Source organism: Aptenodytes patagonicus, chromosome 1, assembly GCF_965638725.1.
Source record: "Aptenodytes patagonicus chromosome 1, bAptPat1.pri.cur, whole genome shotgun sequence".
Classification (NCBI taxonomy): Eukaryota; Metazoa; Chordata; class Aves; order Sphenisciformes; family Spheniscidae; genus Aptenodytes; species Aptenodytes patagonicus.
In genome coordinates, this window is record NC_134949.1 from 212,875,274 (window position 1) to 212,897,576 (window position 22,303).

Consider the following 22,303-nt stretch of genomic DNA (forward strand, 5'->3'; position numbering starts at 1 on the left):
ATTGTATCACTGTTTCTGGAGTAACTGTTGAATGGGAAGAAGTGCCTGGCATATAATAATGAATTGCACTGCACAGCGTGAAATACTATAAATTGTTCCTGTACTTTAAATTTCTCTCATTGCCTTCAGAATAAATTGCAACACAACTGTTACTGTCTTTTTAGTTCCTTTGGAAGGTCTAAGAAGTCAAAGCCAATTTGATGAGATGAGAACGAGTTACATTAGAGAACTGGTGAAGGCAATTGGTTTGCGCCAGAAAGGTGTTGTGGCCAACTCGCAACGTTTCTATCAACTTACAAAACTGATGGATTCCATGCATGATGTAAGTTTACTTGTTAATGTGTTTTGCTTTTTATGTAAGAATGAACTAGTATTTCTTAAAAGTAATTTTATGGAAAGCGGCTAGTCAAAAACCCCTACATTTTTCCTTTAGTGTGTATATTTGTGTGAATAGATACCTATATATTCAGCATCAATATATATTGTGTATATATTATATGGTATACAAGATTTAAGTATTTGAGAAACATGCACTTGAATGCTACCATTTTGTTTCATTATTTCTGTAACATAACTAGTACAGTTAGGGTTTTGGTAGGGGGCGGCATGTATATGTGTGTGCATGTGTATACATGTTCATGAAAATATTTAAATAATGCAAAGACTAGGCAATTCAAGTTGCAAAGTCAGGCTACTAAGAACTAGAGAAAGACAACCAAGATTGGTTTTACAACCTTAATTCAACTACTTTTATGTGTATAATCTATGCCATTTTTTCAGTTTCTGTCTACATTTGGGAATTGAGTAATCTTTGAGAACTCTAGTGGTGATATAATGATTCCTAAGTGTCTTAAAAGATGCAGCTGAATCCTTTCCACATCTTTGAGAATCTAGCATGTATCCTATTGGCTTAACATCCATTAAAACTGGGGAATGACATTTTGTATAAACCTTTGCCCACGTGAATATTGTTTTGTAATGGCTTGTGTATCTGCAGGAGAGGCAAAAAGCAGAGGTACAGGGCCATACCTGACGGTTTTAGCAAGCGCTGGGGAAGTGGCACTAAGATAGTTTAGGAAGAGTGCTTTTGAGTTCAATGCTGGTTGTGAGGAGCTCGCAGGGAGTTCAGGGAAGGATGGGGTCTTTGCGTGTTTGTATTCTGCACTCAGCAAATCTGCATTTTATTTTAGTTGTTCATGAATAAATTAATTTATTAATCTAAAACCTTTCATTGTCACTAATTCCCCTTCTGATGGGGAGAAAAAAACCCCAACCCTCTGAGGATCCCACTTATGGGAGTTAAGAGAGGTAACGATATTGATAATTATGTGGTTCACCAGCTGGTCTGGAGTCTTCTGATCCATTGCACAAACCTCTCCATCAGCTTCTGCTATCCACAGAACTCACATTCACCATTTAGCTATTACATCATCTCAGATACCAGCAAAAGGAGAATAAGACAAGTACGAAAAGCATCCTTACAGGTGAAGGTAGACAATAGAAAATTCTGAAGGGAGGATATGGAGATTAACTTTTTACTGGTAGTCAGACTGCAGTCATCACTGTGGACTGTCAGTGCTAAACCCTTCCCTGGAGTTCAGTCAGTCACCTTTTACTTGCAAAAACAAGTCCTGGCCAGTATGCTACTCACAGTAGCCCTGTGCTCAAGGAACCTGTTTGGATCAGCCTTGCTTGGGATAAAAGGTCTTCCTGCCTTACCTGTAGTAATAATTTGCAATCTGAGTGTCACAGCATCCAGAGGAAGATGCTTTTGAGTGCTGGGCTGTAGAGTCAATCTCTTAATTTCCAATACTTAAAGTAAAATAGCCTTAGTGGAAGCGAGTGAGTGAGGCTTGCTGCAAAATACCCAGCAAAGTGATGGTTAGAGTAGTGTTTGGTCCGTAGAGTATCTTTGTTCAGGTCCCTATTTCAGCTCAGGCTGATAAAGTGATGGGAGAACCGAGGAAAAGATAATCACACTGGAGAGCCTGTGTGTTGTTAAAGCCTGGAGTAGCAGAAATAGTATGATATTTGATAACATAAAGGTCACAAGTCTTAAAGAAAAACTTCTATAAAATTGGAACTTCTCAGAGAAGATAGAAGAGGTGAAATAGTCACATATATTGAGCAGTTGGGGATTCAAGGGACGAGCACCTATGGAGTTTAATGTTTGCGGCATACCCAGATATGATCACAATCAGAACCATGGAAAAGCTCACAAGGAAATAGTAAATGCTGTCCCTCGGAGCAGTGTTTGAATAGCATTACAGTAAACAAGGCATGGAGACATGTGTTGAACACGGGGATAAAATGAAAGATTGAATACTTGTTTAGTAATTGCCATTGTTCATGGTGCACGCTGTGAATAAGGATGATAACACTTTATAATATTAGTGAGGCACTGTTTTTATATGACATACCGTTTAGCTAGATTTATGACTTTTTGCCATGGGAGGATATTTTAATAGGGAATGACAAGTACCCACATTATTGATTCAAGGAATGACAGAGGAAGGTATATAATGATGTCAGCTGATGGATGTATGAGTTAAGTGATTGATGGCATGTTTATCTGGCTGCATTACTGTTAGCCTGATTTATCATGTTTGTATTTTATTAAATCCAGCTAGTGAAACAGCTCCATCTCTTCTGTCTGAACACATTTCTCCAGTCCCGTGCACTGAGTGTTGAATTCCCCGAGATGATGTCAGAGGTGATTGCTGCCCAGCTACCCAAGATTCTGGCAGGGATGGTGAAACCTCTTCTCTTTCACAAAAAGTGAAATGTCTTTTCTCTTATCATAGAGATGATTTCTGGGTCATTTTGTTTGTTTATTTTCGTCAAGATTTTGCAATGTCAGGACTTCAGTGTACTTGTCATACTTACCCTGCCTACTGCTTTATACTTGTAACATACACAAGCCATTTAAGCTTGATGTACATATTGTGAGTTCCTGATTCCTTAACTGCAAAAATCACAACAGTCATAAGAAATGTTTTGTAAACTTGGCTAGGTTGCTTTTTAGATATGCATAAGAATGACAATGAATAGAGTTTTCAGATTTCCAAGAACAGTTATCTTATACATTTTTCTTACATATTACACCCTCTCAAATTTCTGATATGACATGGTGTAAACTTTTTACTTTAGTACATTGTGTGCACGGGTACATGTGGGCATGTGCGTAAGACAAGATTTTGGAGGAATTAAAATAAATATTGCCCACATTTTCTCACGGATATTTCACTTTTTTATTAACCACTCTGCCTCACAGAAATACCCTTTCAAAGTCAGCTGTCCAGGATTAAGTAGACGTCACTGCAATACCTTCATGGGTAACTAAAGTGCTAGCCACAAAATACACATTCATACTCTTGGCTGTGCCCATATTGCATTGAAACTCTGAGTTCAGTGTACTGAACTGTGCTGCACCATTCAGTGCAGCTCTCCTTCAAAAATCAGAAAGCTTAGGAAAATTTCAGTGTATATTACACCAGAAATAATGTGTATGCAAACCCACTCAGCTTTGGTTTGTGTTATTTTCCTTCAAAGTTCAGCACTTACTAAAGCTAAATCGCTTAGCTATAATCTTAAATTAATCAATTTAAAATTTCAGAAGCTTTAAATAGAGATGTTTTCACTGACTACAACTCTTAATGATCTTAATGATTTGAATTCCAATGCTGAATACTCAAACAGCCATTAACATCAAATTATAGTGAGATTGAATGCAAAAAGAAATGGAAAACATGACTACAAACATTTTGATACACATCAGACTCATTTCAGTACTGTTTAGTGGAGCTACATATTTTATATTTTAAAGGCATGCCATTATAATTGGGGTAACTGTAAAAGAGGAATTGGACTAAAGTAGCTTTATACATTCAAGAAGAATGTCATGTTTTACCATGGAAATGAAATATTTGACTGAAAAATTATAATGTTGTGGTGGTTGTTCCTTTGATATGGATATGGAGCAACTCATGCATTTAAGGCAGGAAATTGTTGATCTATTGAAACAACAGAGAACCGGATAAAGCCCAAGAAGACTATGAGTCTATTAAAATATGACAAATTTTGCCAGTCAATAAAAATGATACTCAAATTCTCTAACAGTGTAGGAAATGGTGAATCTTACTTGGGTACTTGCTGGCCATACGCTTTTGCTCTTCTCCATTACATGTTGGATGCATCCATCGTGTGATAGCATACTGTTGATGGTGTGTAACTTGGTCTGTATCCTTGTCACGTGAATGAAGGCTCACTGGACGTAAGTTCAGTATCCCTGATTAAGTCAGGGTGCCCCTCATTAAAAGTATAAATGATGTTACTTGTTCGTAAAAATTATGTCCTGATTCTTGAAAAAAATGTAGACAACTAACAACTGAAGGTAGATCTAAAGGTTTCCTTACTATTTACAATTTCCTAAAGCCACTCAAGAAGAAGCTACATTACAACTGGGGATAAAAATGTTTTTGAGTTCCACATACGAGTACAAAACCCACTAGAGTTGGTGCAAAGATGTGGCCCTGGATAAAATGGCATAAGCAGACTTTTGTGTTAGTTGACTAGGTTCATCATTTCTAACTGCCCAGAGACAAGCGATTTCTTTCATATTCAGTACAGTCTGACTTTTAACTGTGATCCTTAAAGCAGTTATGTTTTAATAAATAACACAAAATTCTTTATTTCTACATATTGAAGTTTTGTTTTCTTTATTCTTCTTTGTATTTGCATTCAGTAATTGTGGAGCTTAGTAAAAAAGTCCATTTCAAGCATTCCACTTCTGTGTAACAATATTTTCATGCACTCTTTGGGAATGTAAGCATTGCCACATGATTTACCATTGAATAAACAGACTGTCTATGTTACTGTTTAGATTAAACTGTTAACAGAAACTTCCCACACTAAAAATTGCTCCTTGACACCCTAATCCTGAAATTGGAAAACGGAGCAGGCAGTGTGCTTGCCTTAGGAATGCCCCAGATGAGCCTACATCTGCCTTTTACTCAATCCCTAAAATTTGTTCCAAGTGGCTGCCACGTCACCGTGTCCCATAAATATGGCAGATTAGTCTGAAATGCTCTATAATCAAAAAGCAGGAATAAATGTCTTTTGGGAATAGGTAACAAAGGTTAAAAACGTTTTCAAATTGTATTTCTTAAAGATCTCTAACTCACAGAAAAAATTCCCAGAACTTCATGGTCATAAATGCACTACATAAGACAGAACGAGTTTGGCTAAATGCAGCTGCTATATGAATTTGAAAGTCCTGTATTCATTACTTGGTTGTCTGAAGTTAGAAAAAACTGTTTTAATTTGAGAACTTCCAAAGGCTTTGAACCCAGTTTATAAAATTGCCTTTAGTCTCTATTTTGATACCATCATTTGCTCCGGACTACACAGACACCGTGAACAGTGGTCAAAACACAAGATTGCTTCCTTCCCTATAGAAATCTCATGTACTGTGACTTTTCAACACCGCGGCAATGTCCAGAGAGCTGTCAGCAAACTCATTTTTTCTTTGAGAGTATGAGGCTTTTTAGTTGTCTGTATTTCTCTGCATTAATATTTGTTTAAAGATTAAGGTATTTTTTGACCTGAGCTTTACAAATAGGTCTAAATAAAACATCTTGTAGTGCTTCTCGATATACTGAACAAGGCATAAGAATGCTGGATCTTCCTGTGTTGCATTTTGCATACTAGAAATAAGAGGTTTCAGCAGATGGACTTTCGTTTTCTGCCATTTACGATGTGCCTGATTACATTTTAAAGGTGTGAGACCTGTTGTACTAATTAGAAAGCTTGCCATCTTCTGCAGATTGCAGACATAACTTTATGTCTGAGCTATCACTAAAAGTTCTTCACCTTAAACTAAATAATGCAAGCTATGCCTGAAGCTAAGCCTCTCCTGTTCTGTACAGTTTAGATATTTTTGGCCCAAGGCCTTAAGCATTGCCTTCTGCTAGTACTTCAGTGAAGCAAACAAACCAACCCATGAAGTCAGCCGTTTCCTTTGAGCTCTACTGTTGTTACTCAGCTTTGTAGAGGCATCACATTTATAGTTTTTAAAGACTGTTTCGAAGGTCGAAGTGCCTGGCTGTGGCAGCCCGGCTGTGTTTGGAGAGCTGTGACAATGCGGTGCAGGGAAGGAGACCTCCAGCCCCGACAAGCTGTCCTGCTCTTTCACACGAAGTTGCTTCACAGTTGTACCTGCTGTGCTCGAAGAAATACAGAAGGTCAAACGCTTGGCTCATGTTTTCAAAGATCTTAGCTGGATCAACAGTTTTGACCAGCCTTTAGGGAAAGGGGAATGTGGGGTCGTTAACACCTAGTCCGTGACAGAGGGAAATGTAGTCTGAGAAACTTTCAGTCGATTTCACGGCGCTTTGGAATGGTCTAGTTGTATGTGTGCATAATAAACTGAAGCTCAGGTATTTTTGAACTCCAGCTGTTCCTTCAGCTGCACTGTGGTTGTTTTCTTGTGTTTTATCTACAGTAAAGAAGCTGAGAGTTCAGTTTGTGTTTTCTGACCAGTCAATCAATGCTTCATTAGTACCTTAGTTCTTTTTTTGTTTGTTTTAAAGTACAGTAATAGGTCTCTCTCAATTATCTTTACTGGGAAGGTCAGCTGCTTTCCTGTGTTCCTATCTAAAACCAAATATTTATCTCGGTTATCAGTGACATACTGGTAGCATCAACAGTAACATCTGTAGGGATCCTTCCTTCCTGTACTCTTCTACCTGCACGAACTTAAGGTTAGTTTATCCCCAGAGCAGGAGAGGATGGGGCTGCACTCCACCCATGCAGCAGTGCAACTCTAAGTACACGTTTCTTGCCTGACGCGCCGTTTGTGGCACGCTGACCTTTCTTTCCTTCCGATAAGTCAGCTTGCAGCCACAGAGCCAATATCCAAAGCCCTCCCAACTTTCCATGGCTCAAAAGCCTGTGTGCATACTGCCAGGCTAGACTGTCAGCATTGCTGGATTTATTGGTTTGTATTCCTTTGTGTCATGATGACCTGGCTTGAACAGAGGGTTTGTTTTTAATTTAGTTCTCTTTTCCCCCTTAGAAGATGAAAAGGAAAAAAAGGTCATATTTTAGGTGGTTTTTATCTTAAAATTTATGAGGGTTTTTTTTTCAATGAATGCTATTAATTTATTAGATTGACGTTATTTGCATGCAGAATGGTACTGTAGCTTTTCAGATGCTTGGAGAGAAACAAGCAGTAAAAGGTGACTGCATGGGTAATAAAAACTAAGTTAAAATTTAGCTGTCTGTTTACCTTAAAGAGAAAATAATCCTCAGAAAATAATCCTTCAGTGCTGTTGGAACTAGTGCAGCAGTTGCATAACTTCAAGTACATGAGCAGTGCTGCTCCCTTGGTGTATTTTTTTGTTCACATTCAGGCATTTTTTTCCTGGGTTGGGCCCAGAGTGCTCTGCACAAGGTGTTTACAGAATATAAAGGCTATCAAGGAGTGGTGAGCTTTCATTTAATTCTAGTTTATCATTTAAAACTGGCAACATTTCAGTTTCTTGCCAGTGTGAGGTGTGCTCATTGGAAAAATACCATCACAAGTCATAGATCATGTTTTTCTGACCATGAAAACTAAATTACCCTTTCACCTCTACAGGTACAATAGTTCCACCAATTTAGCATTCAGGCATATCAGTGAGGAAGTTCTCACAGTGTCATTTAACTAGTCTTACTCTATTGCATTTTCCCACAGTTCAATTTAAATATCCATCCAGCCAGTTTAGTACTAAAATCTCTTTTTGTTATGTTGAGGAAAAAGAAACATATAATTTACAGGAATCCAGAGCTCTGCATCAGTGAACTCCACAACTGCGTACTTTCAGACAAGGGGCGAGATTGGATGAAAAGCATCTAGTGGCATAGTAACTATCTTTGCCATCAATTCAGAGGTAACTGGGCAGACCAGTACAGAGACCTTTGTGTTACACAGGTGAGACCTTTGTGTTACACAGGTGAGACTTTTATGAACATCACCGTAAGTTGCTCATTCCATCTTGGATGTACAGTTTTCACATATGCCTATTTTTCATATACTAGATAAAAATAGAGTAATGCTTTTACACTTCATACCCTGTATTGTTGGTTTATGTCCGGTCTGAGACTCTGACCTGCGATACCTCCAGTTGAGAACAATGTTCTCATCATAGTGCTGTTCAAAAGACCCAATTTATTCCGGCAGGTCCATTGTGGCTATATGGAGCGTGAATAAGGAAAGCACCAAACAGACATATACATGGCAGTGTGCATTCAGAAAGATGTGTAAATGCTTTTACTTAGAGTACCTGAAAAAGAAACACCCAGCGATCTGCAATCACTATGCCGTTTTAAAAGTAAATTTTCTTTCAAAGGATTATACGATTATATTATGTAGTGCCTGAATAAGGCTGATTGTGTACTAAAATTTAATAGGATCTCTAATTTGTTTCCAAAAAAAAGGAAGCTCCAGGGAGTCTTATATAATCTTTGAAAATCATAAATCCATCAACTTTATAAATTCCCCAAAATGGACACATCTATTTAAAAGGCAGTTGATTGCAGCTATTACCAAACGTATCTAAATGTAAAGTTAAAGCCATCACTACGAATAACAGTGTTTCACACAGTACTTTTTCTGACAGCTAAGGAACACCGAGCATGCGTAGCTGAAATACTTAAAGATTACACGTATGCAGGCACACAGACGGAAACACACGCAGATGCTGTTATACTAGCACCCAACTCGAGCCGGGGGGGGGGGGGGGGTGTGCGTGTGAGGGCAGCTTTTTATAAAAATATCATCATAACTCACTTAATGCAGCATCATGAATCAAAAGCACTTTGAGTGGAACGAGTTTTCACCTGTAGCTCAGAAAAAGGATTGCAACTTAAATGTTCAGTGAAGGAACTGAAACATCAGACTAGTGGGTGGCAGTCTGTTACAAGTAGGAACCTTCCTTTTGTTAGAAATATTTGGAGATGTTGTATCCAAAACGTGGTATTGGCCTTTCAAAATAGTGACAAAGACTTCAGTAGAGCAATGAATATATTCCCAACCATTTTCCTAGATCCCAGCAACATTTGTAACAGTAAAATGTGGATTTTGCTGTTACGCATAAGCATATTCTTCTATAGACAAAGCACAACACACTTGCTAGAAATGACACCCTATTAAATAGAAGAAATGTGACAGCAGAATCTGATAAAGTTTCACATTACTTGAAATGCCCGAGGAGTCAGGGTGTGGCGGCCGTGGGTTGGGGGTCCATCACGATGGCATTACACACAATGGATGAGAACGTCACCTTTTGGGACTGTCATCACCGCACATGAAGGGTTGGCCAGCTGAGGGTGACAAGGCTTTTCACTTAAAAATTTAATTGGAAGTTTTGTATCCCAAAGCTCAGCTTGCAATATAGTCATACTGTGCACTGGCCAATTCACTTCTTACAATATTTTTACACAAGAGTGTCGGCATTGGGTTTGCTGTTATATGCGGTTTATAGTGATGGCTACAGCCAGCTCACATTTTACTGGGCGACAGAAACCACTACCCTTTCTCGAGCTTCGTAATACAGGTCGTGTCTATTTGTCTGCTCACAAAGCAAGGTTATAGACATCTGACATTAAAAAAACCCAACAAACCTCTGAAATTCCGAAAATATTACTTAGGAAGATTTTCATTTAAAGTATCCTTAAAGCCTTCCCTGAAGGCAGCCATTAATTTTGAGAAAAACTACATGATAGAGAAAAGCACAACCTAAGGGTTAAAAACCAGGCTGGGGACTCTTGCAGTACACCATCTCTTGCAGTTTCTGAATTTCACACAAACTTTACATCCCAGTTCCCATATTTGTAAAATGTTTATTCTCCCCTCCCTCTTCTGCCCTCAACACATTTTCTTTCCCAAGGATTACTTGGATGTGTAATGCATGAGCACTTTGTAGAGGCTTTGTAATCCTTGATGGAAAATTCTGTAGAAAGCCAAATAACCCTTAACTTTGAGACGTATTTGGACTGATGTTAGTATTTCTCTGTGTTTAACATTCTAGATCACGATGGACATAATTTACAGCTTGTTACTATTGCTTTTATTTTTTTTAAAAAGAGACTTGTATAAGATTTCTGTATTTTCCAGTGGAGAGGAACTTGCATCTATATATTTGTATCTCTGAAATAATAACTTTCAAGTATTTTTGTACAGGTGTTGTCTAGCCACATTGTGTCATGTCCAATAAATTGGAGATGTGCTTACTTTGTAGTAGTATGAGAAGTGTTTAAGTCTTCAGTTACCACTAGATGGAAAGTAAAGCTACAAAACAGCACCGTGCTGTAACTGGACATGGATCTGCAGTCGCCAGTACCAGGCTGGTGGAGCCACTTGTGCTTGCAGGCCTATGGAGCAGCAGCCAGGAGGCTAATTTCAGTTTGATTGCTTTGGCAGCTCCAGGTTAGAGACAACACACGCTGCTTATTTACTGAATTGAAACCTATATGGGGAGGGAGCAGTATTTTCCATTTTGTTTTCAATTCAAACTCTCTACAAGGCTCAAAGAATGGGAGACAACCATCTTTCCATCTTTGTTTTTAACTTATGTGGAAGGTACTGTCAAACTGCTAGTGTATAAAAACAGAAAAATAAGCTACATTCCTGATCTTCCAGCATAAATACACACAAAGGAAAAAAATTATTAAGAAGTATGACCTGCACTGCAGCAGGTGGATGCACAGCAGCACCAGCTACAGGTGCTGATGTGGGAGCAGAGGTGGTGGCACTCTGCTGCCTCTCTGTATCGGAAAAAATCTATCTGAGTACAGGTACAACTAGCGCAGCAACCTACACATTGGGTAATGATTTATTTATATATATTTTGTAGCCAGGTTTTGAGAGTAAATTGTCTCTAGACTTTACAGAGGCTGTCTGTGAGCTCACTACTGTGTCCATAACCAAGAACTGGAGTTCTCCACTGCCAAAAGCGGACACTGCCAGATCTGACTCCCAAGGTGTGAGATGCAGCGCGCTGCAGGATGCTATCCACCTTGCAATCTCCAGTCACGGGGGAGAAGGCTCTTCCCCTGTTGCCAGTGCACAGAGGAGTCATTGACTTGGCCTGGCGCAACCTTTTCTTGGCTGCACCGCAGGAACATCACCTCTGGCTTTTGAGGAGCTGACTCCAGCACTCAGGTGATCCTTTCCTCATCCTTAACACGCCCCACTTCCCACCCCGCCGCCTTCTGACATGGTGTGCAACGGGCAAGGAGCGGGACTCGCACCCCGGCGAGGGGCACGGGCACAAGGCAGAACGGCTGGGCAGCGTGATGTGGTCTTCCACGGGAGAGACCAACTCTCTCCCCTCTCGTTCTAAGGGAGCACTGGTAATTCAGGTCTGGACCGGTGGTTTGGATGTCACCCCTTACTAAGGATGCCCTGTAATGTTAATCATAGATAACGTGCTCGCAGAGAAGCATTAACCGTGCTAACAACGACAATACTTTTCCACATTATTTCCACAGAATACAGTACGTCTTGAAAGTGATGTTTCAGTTTCATTTCTGAGTGTCCTCATTCTTGTGAATTGATCTCTTAGACATTATCAGTACTCCATGTGCAGATCAGGAACAGTTTGACAGGGCTGGGATTTGCCACATAGATGATTTTTTCCAAATTAATTTAGTTTTAAAACATTCCATGCAGTATTAAACCATAGTGGAAGGCATTTGGTCAATACAAAAATATACATAGATTTCTTTAAAGTAGAAGCCCCATTATTATCTAACACACAGACGAAAATAATCTTAAACAGTTTTTGAGACACTGAAGAACTACAAGGTGTCAAAGTTTAAGACTCTGCTCCTACTTAAATACACATTCAGTTGAGGACGCCTGCACTGGTACCTTTATTTAGTCCCCAATTACTTACTTATGCAATGATCTTCCTCTGGACTGAGTGGAATGACTTCGTATGTATATGTTACGTCCAAATTCACTCCGAATTCATACCTCTATTGCTCAAAAATGGGTTTGGGTTTTGTTTTTTTTAACAGACATGGTAATGGAAGGGTATAAAGAGTAAAATAATGTTACTCATTATTTGAAATGAGATGTTTAAGCCCTTTGGGGTAGAAGCCTTTGCTTTAACCTTTAGCTAATAACAGCCTGCTTAAACGAGATTTTTTTTCATTGTAACATCTCAGACTCCGTAATGATACAGATGCTACAGAGACTGACTCATCTCTGCACAGCGTAAGTGAACTTCCCCTTAAACATACTAATGAGTTCATGCAATAATCATCTGCTGCTCACAGGGAAGACAGCCCTGCTATTTTGTGATATCTAGGTGAAAGAAAGGTGTCAGAGATGCTGCCATGCAGTAATTCAGATGAAACCATCATTTCCTTTCGTATGTGTCAATAACAAAGATGCTGCGGCGCTGGAGAAGGCACCAAACCGAGCCAAGGCTGAGGCGGCGCTACGAGGAGGTCCACTGTCCTAAATCACCCACTGTGCTGCAATGGGTTTTGTGTTACCACTCTTTTACTCAAATGTGATGCATCCTACAGAGGAAGGCTGACCCAAACGAGTGCCTTGGAAATTGTGAAAAGCGAAGAGCTGTGTTTGTTCCTGCTGCCTGGGGAGATGAGCTGTTTATGAGAGATGCACACAAATAGCTTTGTGAAAAAGAAACACCCTTTCTTGATTTTGCCTCTGGATAAAAACTATCCAGCAAAGCTAATTGTGTTAGCTAAAAAACCACAACAATATTCACCTGAGTTTCTCATGCTGATACACTCACAGATATCTGGACACTCGACTTCCCAGTTCATTTAGTCAGGAAACGTTTCAAGGGATCATTTAAACAAAGATGAGAAAAATTATTAAGGAAAGGCTTCAGGGGTGGCAGAACCTGAACCTCTTTGTACAACTTGGTTCAGCACTTCTCTGAAGGTAAAAGTAATTGTGCTTGTTTGTTTTGCATCGTCTGAACTACAGGGGGATAGGGAGGGCAGAGAGCAGGACCCTTTCCAAAACAAAACGGTGTTACAAATCACAGCTGGAAGCTGAGTGAAACACTCGTATGGCATTCACTGCAAATTTCTCAAGGAAGGGTCTGGGGAGACACCTTATACTGAGCCTGTAACAGAGGAGGCAGGACATTGTGCGGAACAACCATTTTTCCCATACAAGGCAGGCACAATTTGTCATAATTACAGAAAAGAAACGGTAGTTTTCAGGACCAAAGATAAGCGTCCCTCACCCAACAGCAACAGCAGAAAATAACGAACTTAAAATGAGTATTTAAGCTGTGGTTTTGTGTAAGGATACATTTGCATCACCACTGCCCAACACAATTTGTTTGCACCTAAATCTCTCTGAGGGCTTCTGCTATCTTCTTGCTTTCTTCAGATGGCCATGGAGGGTGCTGCCAGAGCCCCCAGATGTGGGGGGTTTTTTGGTGGATTTTCCCTGCGGATAGGCATCCTGTTTGTTTTGTGGTAATTCAGGACTCACAATTGTCACTGCTTTCACAGCCTCCGTTTCCAGCACTTTGTGCTCAGCTTCCCAGCTCAGGCACACTGAAACCCTAATCTTTGTTATCTTCTTGTGAGGTCCTTGCAAACAGCATTTGTTTCATTCTAGGAACCAGTTGTACCCTGTATGCCAGTTAATTTATTTGGAGGAACACTGTATAGATTGATCAAGCTCAGGTTTCTTATCTTTCTTCCGCCCGGGTTTGTGAATCGCCTTCTGAAAGGTTTCTCATGGGGCTTCCCACCACACAGCTATCTCACCTGCTTACGGAGTGTGCTGACATTTCCCTAGCGATGCCATGAGCATATGGTCACGTCTGGACTACAGAGCCCCCAAATGAGCTTGGTTGGAGCCTGTGGCTCCTGCTCCGAGCCACGCTGTGCTGGGACATGCTGCACGCCCTCCATCCACCCCCCCTGAGCCCACCAAGGGCTGAGCTCACCACCCCTCCTCAGCCCCCCGCCTGCTGGTGGGGACGGAGCTCATGGCCATCATAGCCTGAAGCATGCCATTTCAAATCTTGTTTTGAAAATACCCACAATCCAGGTAAGTCGCATGTTTCCCTTTGAATGTGTTTTTTTGTAAGAAGACAAAAGCAATGACCATCACAAAAATAAATCGCTGATGTTTTTCATGCAGACAGGACTCTAATCCCTTCTAAGGGCACCCAAGAGCCATTAACAGTAATTTTAAATGAAATACACCCGTACTAAGTCTAACTAATCAGCTCCTCAATTATACTGGCAGAAAGATGTATTCCAATTACCAAAGTACTATCAAGTGAATTAAGACTCCTTTCTGTACTGGCTGTGGAGATCACTCAATGTTCCCATGAATCCCTGAATGTTTACATTAAAAAAGCACACCATGATCTTTGGCAAAGGCACTTGCTCTAGGCTAGTTCAGCTTTTGAGCTTGTTGCCATAAATACAATAGAAAAGCAGCCAACCGTTGCAAAAGAAGCCAAGAATATCTTTCAATACTTTCTTTCCGCATCTGTGATTAATCTAAATTACACAGGAAAAGCTTTATAAATGTGAAATAAAATTTTAAAAGATGAAAGTGTAAATACCTTATTTACCATATTTAATAAGCATAGGGTTTGTGTTAGAAAGGCAGGTAGGTTTTGAAGGAATGAATCATGCCCAGTTCACAAGAAAACATTCCCAACTGGGACCTGAACTGACATTGCAGCCTGCTTAGTCTATGCCTGTGCTGTTTCCTTGGATCACTGCAATTTCCCCTCTTTACGAGCATGGGGGGCTACGGCCAGCACGGCTCCATGGGAGGCATGTCCAGCGCAGCTGTAGACCCCCGCTTGCACACTGCTTCCCCTCAGACGAGCGCTGCAGGGGCTCCACGCTGCCGTGGCTCACTCTGGCATCTGTTTTATACTATAACTATTCCACAAGTCGACTGCTCTGTAGTCCATGTTGTAGGCTTATCAAGCAATCAAGCCTGCAGACCAGGAGATTCACTTTTCCAAACAGATGAGAATCATGTGCTGTAAGGTGCCTTAATGCAACCAAGTAACGAGGTCCCTCTTCACCCTTTCTGCAAAGAAACACAGGTAGTGTCTCATCCCTTGGGAGTTTTCAATTCAGTGATAATACAGTAACACTGAGTTAGTTTAACAGGAATTTATGTCTTTTTACATGTAAATGCTCACTGAAATATCAAAATATAGCAAGCCAAAACATTTGTTTCCCAGAAATAGAGAAAAATCTTCATTATTCCATGATGCCAAGTAAAATGGCCCTATAGACACTGGGAAAATGAGTGATGAGATCTATTTTAGGGCTTACTCTAGACCCCAAACTAGTCTGTGTTCACTCCTGAAGATTAGAGGATCTGAAAGCCAAGGAGCCTGCATCCCCATGGAAAGGGCAGAAAGCTCTAATAGGAAGACCAACCATTTTATTTCAGATTTTTAACATAAACCCTGTGATGAGCTATCATTTGGGGTCAACTATCAAAATGCACATATTCTTCATCTCCCCTTATGCCTACTCACTATGCGGAGCTGGGCATCTGCAGCAGCTCTTACCACGCATGCTTTCATGGTCCTCAACAGAAGCAGAGGTGAATCAAGCTGTAAGTACTGGCCCCAGACCAAGCAGTTACAGTGCCGGCCGATACGGGTACGGGTGCAGGCTGACATCTACTCCCAACCTGCCACGCACAGGAGAGCAGTAGGGCAGGTCAGGTATCTCCTGGCATCTGCACTCAGCTGCACTGCTGTGCTTGGATTTACCTTTTTTCCGAAAGTCCCCATGGTGCTGGGGAGCTGTTGTGGTTTAACCTGGCAGGCAGCTAAACACCGCACAGGCGTTCACTCACTCCCCTGCCCGCCCAGTGGGATGGGGGAGAGAATCGGGAAAAAAACGTAAAATTCATGGGTTGAGATAAAGACAGTTTAATAGGACAGAAAAGGAAGGGAAAAAAATAATAATGACAAAACAATATACAAAATAAGTGACGCACAATGCAATTGCTCACCACCCACTGACTGATGCCCAGCCAGTCCCCGAGCAGCGGCCCCCCCGGCCAGCTTTCCCCCCCCCCAGTTTCTATACTGAGCATGATGTCACATGGTATGGAATGTCCCTTTGGCCAGTTGGGGTCAGCTGTCCTGGCTGTGCCCCCTCCCAGCTTCTCGCTGGCAGGGCATGGGAAGCTGAAAAGTCCTTGCCTAGTGTAAGCACTACTTAGCAACAACTAAAACATCGGTGTGTTATCAACATTGTTCTCATCCTACATCCAAACCACAGCACTGTACCAGCTACTGGGAAGAAAATTATCCCAGCCGAAACCAGGACAGTATCCACCCCTTATTCTATACCATCTATGTCATGCCCAGGTCCCCACACTTTCCAACACATTTCATTTAATCACCACCACTTTTCCTGTCTTTTGATATATACACACAGCTATCATTCCCTTAGTCTATGGACCATCCTATAAAATGTTTGTTGAGTTCATTTAGTCCATGACTTTGGGCTCCATCTGTCATAACAGTCCTTCAGGGCAGGAGAGATGGTGTGTGGTGTTGCATTGTTGCATGCTGAAACCAGTTTTGGTCCCATCATCGCTGCACTTTGCTCGGTTTCATCAAAGTTCATTCTTGATTAATCTGGGTGATTCTTACTGTAATACTGTTAATATGGCATATATCCACCATAGAAGTGATGATATACAGTATTACATAGTAATTAACATCATACAATTTAATTCACTGGCTATTCTCACCCAAAATCAAATCCCCTTGAGGTACACATCGGACTTGCCCATCCTTCCGCATCACCCACCAAGTGCACCCAGGTCCTTGAGCAAAAGCAATCCCACAGATGGGTTTGCCTTTGCCTGAGGCAGGAATAACCCAGACTGTCTTCCCCAGCATATATTTTTACGTGCACTACAGGGACTTTATCCCCTTGCACAGTACGTAAAAGTTCTGACTGGGCAGGGCCAGCTCGACTGGCAGATCCCCGAGTGTTGACTAACCAGGTGGCCTTTGCTAAATGCATATCCCAATGTTTGAATGTCCCACCACCCATTGCTCTCAGTGTAGTCTTTAACAGTCCATTGTATCGTTTGATTCTCCCGGAGGCTGGTGCATGACAGGGGATGTGATACACCCACTCAATGCCGTGCTCTTTGGCCCAGGTGTCTATGAGAGTGTTTTGGAAATGAGTCCCATTGTCTGACTCAATTCTTTCTGGGGTGCCATGTCGCCATAGGACTTGCTTTTCAAGGCCCAGGATAGTGTTCCGGGCAGTGGCATGGGGCACGGGATATGTTTCCAGCCATCCGGTGGTTGCCTCCACCATTGTAAGCACATGGCGCTTGCCTTGGTGGGTTTGTGGGAGTGTGATATAATTGATCTGCCAGGCCTCCCCATATTTATATTTCAGCCATCGTCCTCCATACCAGAGAGGATTTAACCGCTTGGCTTGCTTGATTGCAGCGCATGTTTCGCATTCATGGATAACCTGCGCAATAGTGTCCATGGTCAAGTCCACCCCCCAATCACGAACCCATCTATATGTTGCATCTCTTCCTTGGTGACCTGAGGTGTCATGGGCCCACCAAGCTATAAATAATTCACCCTTATGTTCATAGAATCATAGAATCATTAAGGTTGGAAAAGACCTCTAAGATCATTGAGTCCAACCATCAACCCACCACCACCATGCCCACTAAACCATGTCCTTAAGCGCCTCATCTACACGTCTTTTAAATACCTCCAGGGATGATGACTCAACCACTTCCCTGGGCAGCCTGATCCAATGCTTGATAACCCTTTCAGTGAAGAATTTTTTCCTAATATCCAATCCAATCCTCCCCTGGTACAACTTGAGGCCATTTCCTCTCGTCCTATCGCTAGTTCCTTGGGAGAAGAGACCGACACCCACCTCGCTACAACCTCCTTTCAGGGAGTTGTAGAGAGCAATGAGGTCTCCCCTCAGCCTCCTTTTCTGCAGGCTAAACAACCCCAGTTCCCTCAGCCGCTCCTCATAAGATTTGTTCTCCAGACCCCTCACCAGCCTCGTTGCCCTTCTCTGGACACGCTCCAGCACCTCAACGTCCTTCTTGTAGTGAGGGGCCCAAAACTGAACACAGTATTCGAGGTGTGGCCTCACCAGTAGAGTAGAGGGGCACGATCACTTCCCTACTCCTGCTGGCCACACTATTTCTGATACAGGCCAGGATGCCATTGGCCTTCTTGGCCGCTTGGGCACACTGCCGGCTCATGTTCAGCCGGCTGTTGACCAACACTCCCAGGTCCTTTTCCGATCGGCATGTTGCCAGTCCAGATCCACCCGAGCCACTTCAATCTTAGCAGCCTAATTCACCTGCTGGTTGTTTTGATGTTCTTCAGTGGCCCGACTCTTGGGTACGTGAGCATCTACGTGACGGACTTTTACAACCCGGTTCTCTACCAGGGCAGCAATATTTTGCCACAGTGCAGCAGCCCAGATGGGTTTGCCTCTGTGCTGCCAGTTGCTCTGCTTCCATTGGTGCAACCACCATGAGTGGTTGCATTTGCCACCATCCATGAGTCAGTATAGAGATAAAGTACCGGCCACTTTTCTCGTTCAGCAATGTCTAAAGCCAGCTGGGTGGCTTTCACCTCTGCAAACTGACTCGATTCACCTTCTCCTTCAGCAGTTTCTACAACTTGTCCTATAGGGCTCCACACAGCAGCCTTCCACCTCTGATGCTTTCCTACAATACGACAGGACCTGTCAGTGAACAGGGCACGTTGCTTCTCATTTTCTGGCAGTTTAGTATACACTGGGGCCTCTTCAGCACGCGTCACCTCCTCTGGCAATATTCCAAAATCTTTGCTCTCTGGCCAATCCATGATCACTTCCAGGATTCCTGGGCAACTGGGGTTTCCTATTCGAGCCCGCTGTGTGATCAGTGCGACCCACTTACTCCACGTAGCATCAGTTGCATGATGGGTACAGGAGATTCTCCCTTTGAACATCCAGCCCAGCACCGGCAGTCGGGGTGCCAGGAGGAGCTGTGCTTCAGTGCCGATCACTTCTGAAGCAGCTCGAACCCCTTCACATGCTGCCAATACCTCTTTTTCAGTTGGAGTATAGCGGGCCTCGGATCCTCTGTATCCCCGACTCCAAAACCCTAGGGGTCGACCTTGAGCCTCCCCTGGTGCTTTCTGCCAGAGGCTCCAGGTAGGGCCATTCTCCCCGGCTGTGGTGTGGAGCATATTTTCTACATCTTGTCCTGCCTGGACTGGCCCCAGGGCTACTGCATGAACTATCTCCCGTTTAATTTGTTCAAAGGCTTGTCGTTGCTCAGGGCCCCATTTGAAATTGTTCTTCTTTTGGGTCACTTGATAGAGAGGCTTTACGATCAGACTGTAATTTGGAACATGCATTCTCCAAAAACCCACGACGCCTAAGAAAGCTTGTGTTTCCTTTTTGCTAGTTGGTGGAGACATGGCTGTTATTTTGATGACCACATCCATGGGGATTTAACGACATCCGTCTTGCCATTTTATTTCTAGAAACGGGATGTCCTGTGCAGGTCCCTTGACCTTACTTTGTTTTATGGCAAAACCAGCCTTCAGAAGGATTTCGACTATTTCCTTCCCTCTTTCAAAAACTTCTTCTGCTGTGTTGCCCCACATGATGATGTCATCAATGTACTGCAGGTGTTCTGGAGCTCCACCCTGCTCCAGTGCAGTCTGGATCAGTCCGTGGCAAATGGTGGGGCTGTGTTTCCACCCCTGGGCAGTCGGTTCCAGGTGTACTGAACGCCCCTCCAAGCGAAAGCAAATTGTGGCCTGCACTCTGCTGCCAAAGGGATTGAGAAAAACGCATTAGCAATATCAACTGTGGCATACCACTTGGCTGCCTTTGACTCCAGTTCGTATTGAAGTTCTAGCATGTCTGGCACAGCAGCACTCAGCAGCGGCGTGACTTCGTTCAGGCCACAATAGTCTACTGCTAGTCTCCACTCTCCATTAGATTTTCGCACTGGCTATATGGGACTGTTAAGGGGTGAACGAGTCTTGCTGATCACTCCTTGGCTCTCCAGTCATCGAATCAGCTTATGGATGGAAATCAGGGAGTCTCGGTTGGTGCGATAGTGCCGCCAGTGCACTGTTGTGGTGGCGATCGGCACCTGTTGTTCTTTGACCCTCAGCAACCCCACAACAGAAGGGTCCTTTGAGAGACCAGGCAAGGTGGACAGCTGTTTAATTTCCTCCAACTCCAAGGCAGCTATACCAAAAGCCCAGCGGTACCCTTTTGGGTCTTTGAAATACCCTCTCCTGAGGTAGTCTATGCCAAGGATGCACGGAGCCTCTGGGCCAGTCACAATGGGGTGCTTCTGCCACCCATTCCCAGTTAGGCTCACTTTGGCCTCCAATACAGTTAGCTGTTGGGATCCCCGCCCCGTCACTCCAGAAATACAGATGGGTTCTGCCCCTTTGTAGCTTGATGGCTTTAGGGTACATTGTGCACCGGTGTCTACCAGAGCCTTATACTCCTGTGGGCCTGATGTGCCAGGCCACCGAATCCACACAGTCCAGTAAACCCGGTTGTCCCTTTCCTCCCCCTGGCTGGAGGCAGGGCCCCTCTAGTCCTGGTCATAGTATCCGTTACTCACTTCTTGCAAACGCAAATCAGAAGTCCCTTTATTAAGATCAGAATTAAAATCAGCCCTTCTACTCTGTCTGGGGAACTGCTCACTGGAAACTGGAGCAGCAATTTTCCTGGAAGAACCCCCTGTTGTGATTGTTTTCCCTTGCAACTCACGTACCCGTGCCTCTAGGGTCGGGGTAGATTTTCCATCCCACTTCCTCATGTCCTCTCCATGGTCACTTAGGTGAAACCACAGGGTGGCCCGTGGTGTGTATCCACTATATCCTCCCTCTTGAGCAGAGGGATGCTTACTCCTAATGGCTGAGATACTGGTCTGTACAGGTGGGGAGTAGGACATATCCTCTTTGAATCGCTGGAACTCCCAGGACAGTTTCTCGGCTAACATGTCTGGCAGTTTCTCCACAACCAAGACGCAGGCCCATAGTAAGGAAGAGAGAGACTTTCTTCATATTCTGGAGTTGGCCAGCCAATTCATCCACCATTTGTTCCTCTCCATCTTTCCAGGTCATTACTGCCAATGGGTTGGCATACGACAATGGTGTGCTCTGTCCAAACTTCTGCCACATGGGTTGCGTGCACTTAACTTCATCTGGATCTTTGGATAACTGCTCGTTGTTCAGGTCTCATCATAAATCACCTCCAGCACGGCTAATTCCTTCAGGTACTGGATACCTCTCTCCATGGTGGTCCACTTGCCTGGGTGATATATAACATCTTCCTTGAAGGGACACCTTTCCTTCATGCCTGACAGGAGTCACCTCCAGAGGCTGAGGGCTTGTGCCCCTTTTCCAATCACTTTGTCAATGCCCCCTTCCCTGGAAAGGGATCCCAGCTGCTTGGCTTCCCCACCCTCCAATTCCAGGCTACTGGCCCCATTATCCCAGCATCGGAGCAGCCAGGTGACAACGTGCTCGCCTGGACAACGACTGAAATCTTTTTGTGTATCTTGTAGCTCACTCAGGGATACAGATCGGGTGGTTACCATCTCATTTATGGGTTCTGCCTCTTCCTCTTCCTGTTCTCGTGATGGCCCTGGTTCATCTTCATCCCTTGCTAAACGAGTTGATTTTCTTGTGTATTTCTTCTTGTGTATAGGGACGACTGATACCGGCACGGGTTGGTTCTCTGGTTCAGCCACAGTGCCTGTCACAAGGGTTTGAGTAGCTGCGGTGCCTGTTGTGGGGACTGGAGTAGTTGCAGTGCCTGTCGCTGGGGTTGGAGTAGCCACAGTGTCTGTCGCTGGGGTTTATCTCTGGATGGTACTCTTAATTGTTTAACCTTAAACAAGGCCTGAACCACATTCAGGAGACATAGCAATAGGAGCATGCTGGCTTGAACATCCCAAGGATATTCAAAATTCTCAAGAGCTTTTGTAACTAGCCTGAAGGAGAAATGGAAGGTGAAGGAGCAGGGGAAAGTGTCGTCCCCCCCCATCTCTCCCATAGATTGGTTCCCCAAGGAGAAAAGGTAAAAGGTGCAATTATCAATAGTTTCCAAAAGGTGGCTTGCGAGGTACGGAGATGACGGCAATGCTGAATACAAATACAGAAGTACAAATACAAAAACTAGTCTCACGACCATAATTTTATGATATCATAAGCCAGTAGTGTTACACAGT

At 43.1% G+C, this 22,303-nt stretch overlaps 1 protein-coding gene across 1 annotated transcript in view; it reads left to right on the forward strand.

Annotated features, from left to right (window-relative positions):
• The window catches only part of PGR (progesterone receptor), a 39,925-nt gene extending 35,145 nt beyond the window's left edge, over positions 1-4,780 (forward strand). The window contains exons 7-8 of the mRNA XM_076328242.1: positions 165-322; positions 2,627-4,780. Coding sequence (XP_076184357.1) covers positions 165-322; positions 2,627-2,782 — 314 coding nt within the window. The 3' untranslated portion in view covers positions 2,783-4,780. The remainder of the gene's footprint in view (positions 1-164; positions 323-2,626) is intronic.
• The last annotated feature ends 17,523 nt before the right edge of the window (positions 4,781-22,303 follow it).